This window comes from Alosa alosa, chromosome 12, assembly GCF_017589495.1.
Source record: "Alosa alosa isolate M-15738 ecotype Scorff River chromosome 12, AALO_Geno_1.1, whole genome shotgun sequence".
NCBI classification, from domain to species: domain Eukaryota; kingdom Metazoa; phylum Chordata; class Actinopteri; order Clupeiformes; family Clupeidae; genus Alosa; species Alosa alosa.
The window spans coordinates 7,475,510-7,491,626 of record NC_063200.1 but is presented as its reverse complement, the minus strand read 5'-3'; the positions used below and the strand labels follow the sequence as shown (position 1 = coordinate 7,491,626).

Below are 16,117 nucleotides of genomic sequence, written 5' to 3'. Positions count from 1 at the left end.
ATCGATGCTGGGAAGATATTGATTTCTCCCTCTCTCCGTCCATGTCTCGCCCGAGGCGCAGCTCTGCGGCGCTCTGTTGTCGACAGATTAAAACCCCATAAAGGCTAATGTAATTGGGCTGTTTCATGCGCTGCTGCATGTTCGATGGGCAGAGCCAGACGCTAACTGCGGCTTTCCCAGCAGGCTTAGCATGTGCGAGGCGTCTCAGCTCAGCTGCGACCTGCAGCCTCTGCCGCATGCCCTGCAGCACTGGTCTCTCAGCTCTACCCTGATGCTGCCCCAGTGGAGGTAAAGGCTCTACTGCCACCACCACTATTACCCCCACCACCACCACCACCACTACCTCCACCACCCCCGAACCTCTCACCTGCTCTGGGGCAACATCTGGGTCCTGCCTGGGCACTGTGTCTTTCCACTCACGACCATCTCCTGTCTAGTCATCCGCGTGATGGTGCTTTTGTATTTGGTGATGTGACAACATGCACATGAGTTTTGTTTGTAGGCATTGGTGGCCCTTATATCTCTCTAGACGTACACGCTCAGAAGGGTCCTCTTGGCATCTTTCGGTTTGCACAGTTTCCGTCGGTCCCTCACAGATGCACAGTGGTGTGGCAATATGACGCTCTTAGTGTGATGACCTGCTCATTTGTCTGAACTATGTCCAAACAAGACCATGTCTACCTGCTGACCTTCTGACCTTTGACCTGTGGGTGTACAGGTTGGAGGCAGCCAAGGACGACTACAGGATCCGCTGTGAGGAGCTGGAGAAGGAGCTGCTGGAGCTAAGGGGCCAGAACGAGGACCTGACCTCCCTGGCCGACGAGGCACAGTCGCTCAAGGACGAGATGGATGTGCTCAGGTGAGGGGTTAAAGGTCATGCCAGGGATCTGGAGGTGTTGTGCATATTTTAATATAGCACAACGTTTGTAATAAGGATGGGTAAGATGAAGATTTTGTCACATATATTTAGTGTCCATTTAAATTGCTGTAACACTATCTCTCATAAAGTCTAGATTAGATTAAACTTAATTGCCATTTAGCAGAGTACAGGTACAGAGCCAATGCAATGCAGTTGACATCCAAAAGAAGCATATAAGAAGCATTTAATGATTTTTTTTAAAAAAAAATTTTTTAATGAAGAAGCACAAAAGAAGCATTTAATAAATTATCAGAAAATAATTCCTTTCCGTTGCGGTTTCCCACAACTTTTGTCGCTGTCTTTCTGGCCTCTAATGACCCGTCTCTCTCCCTCTCTGCTTGCTCCACCTGATGGACAGGCACTCCTCTGATAAGGTGTCCAAGCTGGAGGGGATGGTGGACTCGTACAAGAAGAAGCTGGAGGACATGGGGGACCTGCGGCGGCAGATGAAGCTGCTGGAGGAGAAGAACAACGTGTACATGCAGAACACCGTCAGCCTGGAGGAGGAGCTGAAGAAGGCCAACGCCACACGCGGTCAGCTGGAGACCTACAAGAGACAGGTCAACACTCTCCCACACACACACACACACACACACACACACACACGAACACACATATGCAGCTGGAGACCTACAAGAGACAGGTCAACACTCTCCCACACACACACACACACACATCGAACACACAGACACACACACTACACATATCGAACACACATACTGTATGCAGCTGGAGACCTACAAAAGACAGGTCAATACTCTTACACACACACACACACACACACACACACACACACACATATCGAACACACATACTGTATGCAGCTGGAGACCTACAAAAGACAGGTCAATACTCTTTTACACACACACACACACACACACACACACACACACCACACCACACATATCGAACACACATATGTAACATATGCATGGCAGGTTAGCTGCTTAAAGGTGCCATGTGTAATGTCCAGCAAAAAATCAATTCATACTCCACATTCCGTAAAAGATGGGGGCAGTATACCTCCAGAAAGTGAGTTGGTCTAACCTTGAGTAACAACCGAGACACGTGTATTGCAGTTTGGCTGGCGGTTATGTTGCCCGCATACCGCCTCCCATGGCCGAAACTGGTATTATGACACCTGTCGGGGTGTGGCTAGTAATTTAGCATACTAATTCAGGTATATATCTCTGCTGCACTATACCTTGTCATTTTTTTAATGACATCATCGCCCTTATTTCTTCTCATTCTTTTGATGCGTATGGCTCATTTTTTGGATATTTTTACCTCAATTCTTACACATGGCACCTTTAAAGACATGTAATGTGTGCAAGCATACAGTACACACACACACACACAGAGGTGCTTTTCAGCACCTTACTCATTTAGCACAGGCGTCCAGGTGTGCTGTAATGAATGTGTCCCTCTCTGTGGTGGAGCAGGTGGTGGAGCTGCAGAACAGACTGTCCGAGGAGTCCAAAAAGGCGGACAAGATGGAGTTTGAGTACAAACGTCTCAAGGAGAAGGTTGACTCCCTCCAGAAAGAGAAAGATGTATGTCCCAAATGCATTGCTGTTACCATTTGTGTGTGATCTAGGCTTTTCAGTGAAGCTAATTTGTAATCGCTTGCTAGATCTCACACAATGTTTTTGTGAAGTGTCAGAGTTGTGTCCCCATGAGCACATATTTGTGCTGACTGTAGGTATGATTCAGGTGTAACAGGCTTCTCCTGTCGCCAGTGAGGGAAGTGCAGCCATTGAATGTGGGGAATGTTGTGTGTTGGACATGCCTGTTCCCAGGGAAGATAACAGGCCCTCCTGTCTGCAATCTTTGATCTTGGCACATACAGTGCTAGGGGTGCATTTTGCTCCAAAATAAAAACATCAGAAATGTACAGGTTGACGTTTGTTTGAACAAACTAACCAAAAGCAGGAAGCAGCTGGGGCACATCTGAGGTAGGTGTGTGTGTGTGTGTGTGTGTGTGTGTGTGTCCGTGACCATAACAGGAAGGCAGAGGTGCTTCACTGATAAGCGCTGAACTCTCTTCCAGCAGGTTTTGATTAAATAAGGGCTTGTATTTTGCCTCTACTTCCTGGTCACTCTTTGTTATCAATTCCTGTCCTCCCTTTTCACCAGACTTTCACTCCTGCCATTTTTTGTCCTCTTTAGCGCATGCGGACAGAGAGAGATTCGCTGAAGGAGACCATTGAGGAGCTGCGTTGTGTCCAGGCCCAGGAAGGCCAGCTCACAGCAGGTGAAGTCCCTCGCGCTCTCCACTGCAGCACTTTTCAACAGCACACCTCCCCTATCTGACTCAAGTACTTACGTGTCTTATGAAAAAATCCAAAAAGTCAAAATGGGTGCCGTGCAATTATTCTCCAAGGACACACACACACACACACACAAACAAACAAACAAACAAACAAACAAACACGTCTGGCTATATGGCTGACTGTACACATCTTTCCACAGGCATGGGTCTAATGGGCAGTAATGAGGGCTCCGATTCACTGGCTGCTGAAATCATGACGCCAGAAATCCGGTATGTCCTCATTTTTTTTAACATTTTTTATACATTTCTTTATTTCTCCCTCTGTCTCTTTCTATCTCTCTTTCTTACTGTCCTTTTCTCCGGAACATTCTTGAGCCTCCCACCGAGGCCTCACGGGGACGCCAGCCCCCCATCTCCCATTCCGCTCAGGCGCTCTTTAATCACACCCAGAGGGATGCTGCCGACATCATCACCTCACATCTTGCACGTATTAACATGTATTTATGTTGTTAAAAAAGGATTTAACATGGGGAGTTCGTATTATTGTTTTATAACTCCAGAGGAAGTTGTTTGGTAAGCGTGCACCGTTAAATTATGTTTGAAGTGAGGCCGCTAGCCACTCTGTGTGTGTGTGTGAGAGAGGGAGAGGGAGAGAATGGAGCTTTTTCATTAGAACCTTTCATAAAGCCAGTGTGCTCCTGGCTGATGAGCTTTATTATGAAACCTCTTCATAGCGAAGGCTCTCTGCTCTCCTTCCCCAGTTAAGTGGTTTTCATTTCGTGGGCCATCTCCTTCCTTTAGGCCCTTCCTCTGTGTGACGTTTCCTCTCTCTCCCCCAACCCGCGGGCCTCGGCGTCTCTTCCGCTTTCAGCGACTGTTTTGTCCACTGTTTTCTGTTTTGTGTGCAATCATTGAGGCATATTGTGTGTTGTGTGTTCGTGTGTGTGTGTGTGTGTGTGTGTATGTGTGTGTGTTTGTGTATGTGTGTTCCTTTCTGTCCTTGTGGCCTTATGGCCTTGTAACTCGAGTGCTGCTCTCCAGATGCTGACGAGGCCGCCTAACCTCACTTGCTTTTCATTCGCCTTTGGTGATGACCGTGACCTGTCTGTACACACACACACAAGCACGCACACACACCTGCTCTGAAAATCAAACTATGGAAACATTAAACACCATTTCCTCAAACTCTAAACAACTTAAATTGGGCCTAAAGCTACATTGGCGCTGTCATGCATTAAACACGCAGCTTTAGAAACGTCTCATGCTGACATGGTTTTGTCATTGATTCTGTCCAAAGTCCAACACATGACATTGCTCATGTGAATTCCTCTCACTTGCGTTTCATCACACACATGGAACTCCACTCGTTGAAGTAGGAAAGGACAGAGTGCTCGTTGGGGCTGTCACTTTACGTTCGAAAATTTTCCAAGATTGCACAATTTCGATTGGACCAAACAACACAAGTTTTGAAAACTAAAATAGGGAATCGATTTTAACCAAATATAAAAGAATTCCGAAGTGCAGAAAGCATTGCGAAAGCTAAAAAGAAAATTCCCACCAATTTTACGCACCAGGAACAGCTGTTTCAATCAGCTGCTGTGCTGCTCGTGTTTTGCCAAAAAATGGAGGACAACGCGATCAACTCCAGCGACATGTAGAGCGAGTGATAGGCCCTAATAAGCTGAGGAGTTCGGATGTGGAAGTACTTCGGTTTTTTGGTATATCAAACTATGGAGAAGAACAAAGCGGTAGGCTACACAAACTGTGCAATCGAGTTCTACGTAGGTGAAATTTGTTTGACATTTCTAATCGTAAACACAGACACAGCTACGTTGAAGCCTGCAATCATGTCACTGATGTAATGGCAGTCCACTCTGCTCACTGGTTTTCGAGAATGTTGCACTTCTGTTTGTCATTGTGCATGAAACTTCGCCAATAAATCATTAGAAATATTGCTGGCTTGCGTCTACAAGCGCCCTTTTTGTTCGTCCTAATGCAGTTGTTTGTGGATTGGCCTATATTTGGCGTTGAAAATGGAAACGTCTTTAGACATAAAAAAAATAAATTTTACAATCGATTCAATTAACACTTATGTCTCAAAAATCGAGCAGGATTTTTTCACAAAAGTGACAGCCCTAGTGCTCGTAGATGGACTTTATTTAATTGTCAACTAGTCAAACCCGAGTTTTTCACTTGTGTTGTGTTGTCTTGTAGTAAATTGAGAAGCCTTGGCAGTATGGCGTAAGACGTAAGTTTTAACATCTTGTGTGTGTGTGTGTGTGGGGAGAGACTCATCAGACTCCAGCATGAGAATAAGATGCTGAAGATCAACCAAGAGGGCTCGGACAATGAGAAGATCGCTCTTCTGCAGAGCCTGCTGGAGGATGCAAACAGCAGGAAAAATGAGCTGGAGACAGAAAACAGGCATGCAAACACACACACACACACACGCCACACACACACACACACACACACACACACACACACACACGCACAAAAGCACACACACCTTATTTATGTGTGGACAGTACAAATAAGTTGCCTGTCCACATGTTTGTATGCTTGTGACCTTTTGAGCAAATCTGGACCAAGATGGAGATGGTGAGTGAAGCCCTCATGCTCACAAATGTGCAGATACCAGTAGTATGAATGCTTTGCGTTTTTAAATGAGCAATGACACTTTTGTATGCTCTTCTCTGAGAGATGGTTATGGGTATTGACTGCTGCCCTCTGTGTCCAGGCTGGCCAACCAGAGACTGCTGGAGGGGCAGGGCCAGGTGGAGGAGCTCCAGAAGACCCTCCAGGAGCAGGGTCTCAAAGCTGATGATGTGAGTCCTCTCAATGACCCCCTGCTTAGCGGCGCGCGCACACACACACACACACACACACACACACACACACACACACACACACAGCTCAGCTGACATTGAATGGAGCCTTACACCTACATGATCGCAACAGTATTCATACTTTACCTTCAACAGTCAAACTCGTTAAACAAATGCACTCTTCCAAATTCACTTTGTGTGACACCCACGTATGATAATCAGTCTCACTCGTCTCTTCACGTCTCTGAGCCACTGAGCCACTCACACTTGCTGTTTGCGCCACATGTATGGCTGTTGGAGATCTGTCCCCTCACACTAAACCTGCTCAATAGTAATACTCTATACATACATGTACAGCAGTGGTCACCAACCTTTTTGAGCCCAAGATTCCTGACCTCGCCCTGAACAAAGCCAAGATCTACCTTGAGCATCAAAAGAGAATCAAAGCTAAAATACTTTAAAATTAAATAAATTTTAAATTTAAGGCCTTTACTTAGGCAAATGTATCAGGTCAAAAATATCACATCCTCCACCCCCTTATAGGCTACAGGTGTCAATGAGGTAACAACACTTAACAGTCTTTACTTACATGATTTTGGTTTTGATTTCCTAATAGGAGTGAGTGTTTGTGACAACACGTCATGATAAATTTGATAATGTTTGATCGCTGTTTTGATATGAAGCACCTTTCACGTAATGAATGCACACTCTAGAAAGTGAAAGCAACCTAAGCCTAGGCCTACAATGCGCTCCGTGTCTGTAGCTGTCTGTGCACGTCCGCAATCCATTACATTCTTCAAATGGAGAACAAATTCCTGACAGTTCCTGATCGCTAAACTTTCGTTTTCATTTTCTGTCAGTTAGCAGTTGATGTAGAAGCACCTAGCATAATTTGACTTCAGCGGTGACAAGTCCTGTTGCGAGAGAGAGAGAGCGCACCTGCAAAGTGGTGTGCACGTGTGTGTGTCTGCATGGGGTTACGTTCGGTTCAAGTCAGAAGTTGGTCTGTCCGGTCCCACATTCACGCCACTCCATTATTAGATTAACGTTATCAGACAGCGCTGTAAAATGTGTGCAGGAATTTCTCGCATTATGATGGCTAGAGTTGCGGGTCTTGAATAAATCATGCGCAATACCCGCAATCCCACGCTGAAATGTAGGCCTTGTAAACGTTGGCGAACATGCAGGAATTTGGTGACTGTGTTTTTATTTTTTCTGTTATTCTCGGGATCTACTGGGCAAGTCCGAAAGATCTACAGGTCGATCGCGATCGACGGGTTGGTGACCACTGATGTACAGTATATACTGAAATCTCATAACAGAGTAAGGGGGTTTAAGGAATGCATGATCATGTACATGCTTTATGTAGGTGTGTTTGAGATGGATGAGCCCATAGTCCTGTGTTGCTTTGGTGGAATGTGACTGTTGAATGTGAAAGGTGCAGTGTAAAGTTAATCAGACATCCTGAGAGAACCCTAACCCTGTGCTCCATTATGGATTGACTGATAACTCTAACTGCTTCATCATCTGTGTCACTGTGTACCTGTGTGCATGTGGCCCTTACTAACATACTCACATGTCTGCTCTGTCTGTGTGTGTGTCTGTGTGTGTCTGTGTGTGTGTGTGTGTGTGTGTGTGTGTGTGTGTGTGTGTGTGTGTGTGTGTGTGTGTGTGTGTGTGTGTGTGTGTGTGTGTGTGTGTAGTCTGTCTCCCTCTGTAACGTCATACGTGTTATATCGTGGAATTTGAAGGTCACGCTGTATGGAGGTGAAGGGCCAGCCCAAGCGTGTGTGTCTCCACTCTCATTCAAATACATGCACTTCATTACGCCCTGATGGCTTCTCTCACTGGTCTGTTTACTGCTATTCGGGTCCCTCCCTCTGTTTACAGGTCATGGAGGTGAAGGGCATACAGCCATCATACAGGTCATCATACAGGTCATCATACAGGTCACTCATACAGGTCACTCATACAGGTCATCATACAGGTCATCATACAGGTCATCATACAGGTCACTCATACAGGTCATCATACAGGTCATCATACAGGTCACTCATACAGGTCATCATACAGGTCATCATACAGGTCATCATACAGGTCACTATACAGGTCATCATACAGGTCATCATACAGGTCACCATACAGGTCATCATACAGGTACAGGTCATCATACAGGTCATCATACAGCTCATCATACAGCTCACCATACAGGTCATCATACAGGTCATCATACAGGTCATCATACAGCTCACCATACAGGTCATCATACAGGTCACTCATACAGCTCATCATACAGGTCATCATACAGCTCACCATACAGGTCATCATACAGGTCACTCATACAGCTCATCATACAGGTCATCATACAGCTCATCATACAGCTCATCATACAGCTCATCATACAGGTCATCATTCATACAGCTCATTACAGCTCATCATTGCTCATCATACAGGTCATGATGGTCATCATACAGCTCATTTCATCATACAGGTCATCATACAGCTCATCATACAGGTCATCATACAGGTCATCATACAGGTCATCATACAGCTCATCATACAGGTCATCATACAGGTCACTCATACAGCTCATCATACAGGTCATCATACAGGTCATCATACAGGTCATCATACAGGTCATCATACAGGTCATCATACAGGTCACCATACAGGTCACCATACAGGTCACCATACAGGTCATCATACAGCTCATCATACAGGTCATCATACAGCTCATCATACAGCTCATCATACAGCTCATCATACAGGTCATCATACAGGTCATCATACAGGTCATCATACAGGTCATCATCCATCTCTCCCGTTTTTTTCCTTTCGTTTTTTTTTTTTTTTTTTTTTTTTTGTGTTGCCGGGTGATGGACTGCTTTTCAATACATGCCACTTTTTTCTTTCTCCTTTCTTTTCCCTCCCCACTCTCTCTCTCTCTCTCTCTCTCTCTCTCACTTTTTTTCTCTCTCTTTTCCCTTCTCTCTCTCTCTCCCTCTCTCTCTCCCTCTCTCTCTCTCTCTCTCTCTCTCTCTCTCTCTCTCTCTCTCTTCCTGTCTTCATCATCGTGTGCATCCTCAGGCCATTGTAAGTATGGTGCGCGGCTCCACGTGCGGTTCCTGCTGCATCTTCTCTCTGTGTGTCTGAGCTTGGGGGGCTAACAGATGCTGGGTGGCCTAGCAGGGTGAATCAGTGGGAGGAGTGCAGGGCATGGCTCTGGGGTGGGGTCGGGACATGTTGTCTGTTGAGAGTTGCACCTCAAGTGTCTGTCTGGACCTTGCCTTGGACCTTAAGTCCTGAAATAGCCCCTGAAGTTTTTTTTTTTCTTCTCGTTTTTTTTGTGTGGATTGATCTTTTTTGTCTGTTTGTGGTTTGTTTGTGGTCGCACCCATCCTAATTCCTCTGAAGCTTAAAGTATATTCTGGAGTTTAGCCTACCTGGTAATGTGATTGCCAGTGCATGGCTTCAGCTATGTTGATTAAGAGTGATTTTGGCAGTCATGTAACAATTGAATCAACAAGTTCTTGATTATTATTATTCAAACCTCACACGGAACTAGTTGCTTTTCAATTACCACTGTTTTCTCTGTGGGAGAAAAGTTACTTAGAATGAAATGTTGCATCATTCCCTGGATGTTTCTCACGCAATTCCTCGGGCTTGATCGAATAGTTGCAATCAACCCCAAGATGAGCTATTTTTGTCTCATTGAATTTGCTCATAATCAAAACTTCCCTCACTGAATACAAATTCGTGTCACAGTGCCCTCTGCTGGTCATTTGCCTTAAAAGCTTGGTAATTTCCATGTATTCCTTAACAAGCTTCCATATGGTGTCTGAAGGGTTTTGCAAAGGGTTTGGTAATAACTTGTTCCCTGTGATTTGTATTTAATATGAAGACCTAAATTACACGGTTAAGTTGGCGTAAGCCGTTTATGTTTATGTGGGATTTTCCCACTTTATCATCCCAGCAGAGGGCATTAATGCATCTTGAGTATGTCTGTGGGTCCCACACTCTGCATGTGTTCATATGAGCTATGTATGTCTTCTCATCCGCTTCTTTCAGGCGATCATGCTGAAGAAGAAGTTTGATGAGCAATTGTAAGTGCGCTGATTTTAGTGCTTTCAAGGGTTTCTAGTGTCCTTTAGGAAACGTAGCGTCTTGGCTACCTGTACCCCCCTCCCCATGTGTAACTTTTAGTTTGGTGTCTGGTGTCTCAACAGGATTAAACTGAAAGAGGTGACCAGTGAACTTCAGAAGAAGAACACCCACATCGAAGACATGGAATCAAAGAGCAGCCAGACCTGTAAGTGGAGAGAGAATCTATCTTTTGTGTTACGGAAATGAATACGCACCGCCACCTCCTCATCCGTGTGGTTCCTTCATGTGTTGTAGCTCAAAAGGTGGAGGAGCTGGAAGAGGCCTTGAAGAAGAAAGATGAGGACATGAAACAGATGGAGGAGAGATATAAGAAATATCTGGAGAAGGCCAAGAGTGTAAATATCTCCTTTTCCACCTCAGCCAATGTTATTCCCATAAATGTAGTATGAAATACAGGTCAAGTCTCTCAACTTTCAACCTTTCAACCATCTCAACTCTTAAAGTGATGGTACATGGGTTTTGAGCAATGTTGCTTGTCAACCACATAACTGGTTCATGATCATGATAATTTGCCTGCTGATTATTAAAGCTTTCCAGAAACAAATGTTGCCCAATATCAATGGGAACATGCCAGAATAACAATATTTGAAACATTACCCAGCAACATTGCTAATGGATCATAACCGGTATCAACGTTTGCTCAGCCCAGAGAAATTAATGCTTAGCACTGTCCATTTACATGTACTTTCTTGATGACTGTCGACTTGATGGATTGACTGTCTTCATTAATCGACTGTGTTACTGAATTAATTGATTGAGGATTTAATTAGCTGTTTGTATGTCATATTTAAAATGGCAGGTTATCCGGACTCTGGATCCCAAACAGAACCAAGGTTCGGCTCCCGAGGTTCAGGCCCTGAAGAACCAGCTGCAGGAGCGGGAGAGGATGCTACACTCCCTGGAGGTGAGCTCGAGCTGCCACGCCTCATTTAGGGATTTAATCCCAAGAGGCGGTGGTAGTGTAGTGGTTAAGGAGCTGGGCTAACGTGCAGTAGCCTGAAAGTTGGGGTTAAGTTAGGCACTTAACCCCAAGTTGCTCCGGGGACAATGTGATCACTTGTAATACAGCTGACATATGTAAGTCACTTTGTTCAAGAAGTGTCTGCTAAATGTAATGTAAATGTAAAAATTAAAAAGAGGCTGTAGGTTCCAGTGATCTTAGAACTTCTAAGGACCGTTGTAGGTTGTAGGCTTATACCAGCATATCGTGACAGCAGGATCCAGTGGTTTTGGGAAAAGCTAAGGTGTATTGTGTTGTACACATACAGTAAAGGCACAGCAACAAGACATTAAATTTTAAGTTATTCATAGACAATCATTCCTCCGGCAAGAAATATTTTTCTTCTTTTCTTCTGTCGGGATGATTGCCAAGCAACACTGAGAAGCATCAACTCCAACATTTATATCAATTTGTGGCGCAGTAATTTAGAATGAAATGTGATCAACGTGAAGACTTTTGTTTTTAAAACAGCATCGAATGCAATTCAGCCAATCATAATCAAGGAGTGGGACTGTCAGTCATAGAATATGCAGTGTACAGGACTCAGTTCCATTAATGCTAAGGTAATCCTCGCTCTCTCTGCCTCCCTCACAGAAAGAATACGATAAGACAAAAACACAGCGGGACCAGGAAGAGAAGCTGATCGTGTCAGCGTGGTACAACATGGTATGCATTCCCACACATCGGTCAGGAGAATGGGTCATTATGTCGATACAGTATTTAACTGTAGCAAAGGAAGAGCCTCAGCTGATACTGGGGTTTCAGCACTGACCATTTCTGTGTAATACACAAGTACAACCACTACAGTCGTGTATATAAGGCATGTCGATTTGTCACAACTGAATGTGAGTTTTTGCCACTAGATGGCGCTCACCACCCTTGCTTTGGGGAGAGGAGAATATGTGGGGAAGAATGCATTGCATCTCAGTTCTGCATATCAGTACCCTGCCACCTGAAGATCCTTTCCCACTGTATATTTATGTGTGATCCTGTTTGTGGATATAAACGTAGTTAAGAAAAATGGTAATACTTCACTAGGAATGTCTACCTACAGAGATTCAAGGTCAGTATGTGAAATTGTTTATTTACTGGAAATAATTTTAACCAAAGTATTTTTCTTACCCATTTTTTCTCTCTCTCTCTCTCTCGCTCGCTCTCTCTCTCTCGCTTGCTCGCGCTCTCTCACTCTCACTCTCTCTCTCTCTCTCTCTCTCTCTCGCTCGCTCGTGCTCTCTCTGCAGGGCATGGCCCTCCAAAAGAAGGCGGCGGAAGACCGACTGGCCAGCACAGGCTCAGGTCAGTCGTTCCTGGCCCGCCAGCGGCAGGCCACCAACACGCGTCGTACCTACCCTGGCCACGTGCAGCCCACCTCAGCCAGGTAGATCCAGCGGCCAACATCTCTGCTTCTCAACCCCCACCCACCCCCCCTCACAACCCCCCCCTCCCCCCCGAGGAGATGACCACATCACCTCAGTTTCTCAGTCCTTTCCCAACACACCCCCGCTAACAGCGTTAGCTAACTGTTACAGGGTTAACCCCACATGCCTGCACCCAAACCCTACCCTCCAGTGTTACTATATCCCTCTTATTGTTAGCTGGTGCCTCCATTTGTATCTCCCTGTCACTTGGGATGTAAGTAGAGATGCCATCTGGTTTCACTGATTGATCTTCTTTTTGGTTTTGCTTGTTATTTTGTTTCGTATAGGACATAGTGTTCTTTGTGAAAAGGCAGAACATGTGACAACCTGCTGTGCTTTTAGCTCCCTGACAAAAAAAAAAAAGAAACTTCTCTCCTGTCAAGCTCTGTGGTGTTTTTTTTTTTTATTTAAAAGTGTTTCTGTAAAGGACGTGGTGCAGTATTTATAGAGATGTAGTTACTGATATTGAAAGTGCTCTGTAAATGTTGTTCTGTTACCCATTCTGTAGTAGTGCATGGGGGGAATTAATCAAATTGTGACTGTTACACAGCAATCAGCTCTCATATTATACAATGATGTAATAGCTAAGGAGAAGTTACTGAAGTGTTCTTGTAAAGTTTGAAGCGAGGGCTCACCATGGATGAGTTTTATAAACAGTGTTCGGTATTGACAGTTTGTTTGCATATTATGCAGTGTAATTTTTTTTTTTTTTTTTCAAGAAAGAGACCCAACATATCATCCTGTGATCTCAAAGTTTATTTATGCTTTTTTTTTTTTTTTCAAGTGTGCATCTCTGCTTAACATCCCTTTAGGTCAAACCTACCAGGGGAGATGTGCATCTTCTCTCCTCAGTGTTATGGTTTAGTGTGTATTATCCTGTCCTGTGCGGTTTCTCCTTTAGTGCCCATTTGATGTTGTCTGAACAGTGAGGCCCACTAGAGGTGGGTGCTGTGAGAAACAGACGATGGCTGTCTTGTCTGACTTAAGTTAGTATTCTATCCTGTCTTGGTGTTTTGATAATGTTTGTTAGTATGTAACCTCTTTTGATTTTTGGCAAAAACGTTTTAAAAGAAAACAAAAAAGGTGTCGAGGAGGAGGAATGAACCATTATCTATGCAGCGGACTCTTGAGTGTAAACAAGGTTCTTGTAGCCATGGCGAGGAAGATGGCCAACCTGGACGATTTTTATAGTGACTGTGGCATAAAGGAGTGGGGAATTCCATCTTTCAGATTCAGAATTTCACAGGAGATGCAATAAATACACATGCATATAAACATACATGTTTTATCTGAAGGAATTCAACCACTTATTGCAATTTGGAATGTTCTTGATGGGAGGAAGAGGATGTCTTCATTGGCTCTGAGTCTTATGGACCTTGTATGTATATCGTCGTCCATCTTTTACGTGCTCTGTACTTTTCAATAGGCCCTGATGTGAATCTGTCAAATGTTCATTTCTTTTTTCTAACTGCGCGGTAGGGGAGGTTTTGTATTCCTAATTCTGCATTTTCAGGCTTGTGTGTCATTTTAGAAACTGTTGGTTGCACCCACCAACTGCGTAACTCACTATGCCTTACGGCTGTGCTAACATCAGCTGCTGCTACCGCATACTTGAAGATTTACAATCCCAGCCACCCAGTGTTCCCCCAAAACTACCCCTCTGCCTGACAGACCTGCTGTTGTGGGGATTTAATGGAGTTTGAGCTCTGATGGTTGCACCGCAGGCAAAGAGCCACTCTGGAACTTTCCATGAGGCCACCGGATTTTATGACCACGATTTTGTAAACTCATTCCTCCAATTGTGTCCGATTGCATGTCTTATTTCAATAACTTGATTAACAACAAGGGTAGGATATGATTACGGGAAAGGGGCAAGAAGTTCTGGGAGATGTTACCAAGGTCACAATGACATGCCAGACTATTCACTTTTTTTGTGATAGTCCTGGAAATGACTAATGTTCTTTTTTTAATTATCATCTTAATTATCTTTCTCAAAGCTCATGCCATTATTTCCCCTTTGCTGGAAGCAGCCACTGTTGATGCATAACCCTCTACCAGCTCTGTCCTGCTAATGAACTCATTCCCACTCCTGCCATGTCATTGCACTAATTAATTACCCAAGTCTTCGGTCCGGCACTGTCGCCTAGCAACAGAGTCAGGCACTGGACAAACACAGGTGACCGCAACCCCAGTAACAGCCAAAGACTGATCAAATGGTTGTTTGATCAAATGATTTAACGATTGATCACTTGATTAAGATTACTGATTGATTACTGATTGATTGAATGATCAATCGGTCTCTTGGCAAATTTGAAAAACGCTTGGTGATTGACAATCTCTGTCTTCCTCCTCTCACTCTTTCTCTTCCTGCCTGTCCCTCTCTGTCTTTCTCTCTTTTTACCTCCACAGTGATGTGATTGCATGACCGGCAGGGCGAGCTTGGAAGTGGGTGCATGACCGTGCTGCTTGCATGACTTAATTTGCGTTGAGCCTGCAGAAATAACCCAATCAACACTAACCCTCCCACAGCCTCTCCCCCCTCCTACCCCCCACGCTTCTTCCCACCTGTCATGTGGACCGCCGGGGTGGGGGAGGAGATTCAGTCGTAAGTCTGGATGTTCAGGAGACCCCCCTACCCCCCCCCTGAAACAAATCTATAATTCCTCCCACCCCGCAACACCTTCCTGGGCCCTTACCATTTCTACAGGGACAGATGGGCTTGCAAGGCACTGTCTTGGGCTGGAGTGAGAGGCGCAGGCGAGGTGTATGTATAGGGAGAGCAGGAAGTAGGTTTTTGTTTTGCCTACTTCCAAGATGGCCCCTGACCAGGTTTGACAGATCCAGAGGTGGCAGAATGAACTAGGAGGGAATGGGTTCATGTTAGCCTCCTACACTACCTAGATGACCACTTTGACTATTTTCGAGTAGTCGGCTGGACACCTTAATGAAACTGCTCAGAGAAGCAAGTGAAAGGGTCTGGGACTGAGTTGTCAGCAAATGATCAAGCAGAAACCTTTTTGCTAATATGAAATTAAATGAAGACCACATGATTCCTGTATTTTCCAATTCAAAGCCCTTTCTAATCAATTTTCCTTATTTGTTTTGCCACTATGTTATTTAATTTAACTGTTATGCCTTTTATGCAATACAGAGTGTTACTTTTATGCTTTCTTTGTGTCTCCTTCCCAAAACCCTTTTGAACAAACTGCTCTGAAGATAGCAGTGTGAGATTTTAAGAAGAGATTGGAGTCCATGAACATAAAGTAAGCCTTCACAAGCAGAAGATCTATTTATTTATCCTGTTTTTGTTTGTATTTTATTTACACACTCAGTATTGACTTTAGATTCATTCATATCATTGGATATGAAAATTTAGGCAGGGGGTGTGGAGGCCGTTCTGTAAGATGCATTTGGTGTTTTTAAGAAGAGTGCACAGCTGTATTTGGTAAATCAAATAGTTTTAAGTATTATTCTCTACGTTTTGAGGGTTTGTGTTTTGTGTTTTGTGAAGGCGTA

General features: G+C 44.4%; 1 protein-coding gene across 4 annotated transcripts in view; it reads left to right on the top strand.

The window, feature by feature from the left end:
* Positions 1-15,765, top strand: part of hook3 (hook microtubule-tethering protein 3) — a 35,213-nt gene extending 19,448 nt beyond the window's left edge. For 2 of the 4 annotated variants that reach the window (XM_048258757.1, XM_048258755.1), the window contains 15 exons: positions 719-859; positions 1,278-1,479; positions 2,362-2,472; positions 3,089-3,173; positions 3,392-3,461; positions 5,475-5,615; positions 5,932-6,019; positions 9,107-9,112; positions 10,088-10,122; positions 10,246-10,328; positions 10,418-10,518; positions 10,983-11,087; positions 11,778-11,849; positions 12,425-12,561; positions 15,011-15,765. In XM_048258757.1, the coding sequence (XP_048114714.1) occupies positions 719-859; positions 1,278-1,479; positions 2,362-2,472; positions 3,089-3,173; positions 3,392-3,461; positions 5,475-5,615; positions 5,932-6,019; positions 9,107-9,112; positions 10,088-10,122; positions 10,246-10,328; positions 10,418-10,518; positions 10,983-11,087; positions 11,778-11,849; positions 12,425-12,561; positions 15,011-15,026 (1,393 nt within the window). In that variant the 3' untranslated portion in view covers positions 15,027-15,765. Of the gene's footprint in view, positions 1-718; positions 860-1,277; positions 1,480-2,361; positions 2,473-3,088; positions 3,174-3,391; positions 3,462-5,474; positions 5,616-5,931; positions 6,020-9,106; positions 9,113-10,087; positions 10,123-10,245; positions 10,329-10,417; positions 10,519-10,982; positions 11,088-11,777; positions 11,850-12,424; positions 12,566-15,010 lie in introns of those variants that run through there. The other 2 variants (XM_048258756.1, XM_048258758.1) reach the window with 2 other exon arrangements.
* Positions 15,766-16,117: the final 352 nt, after the last annotated feature.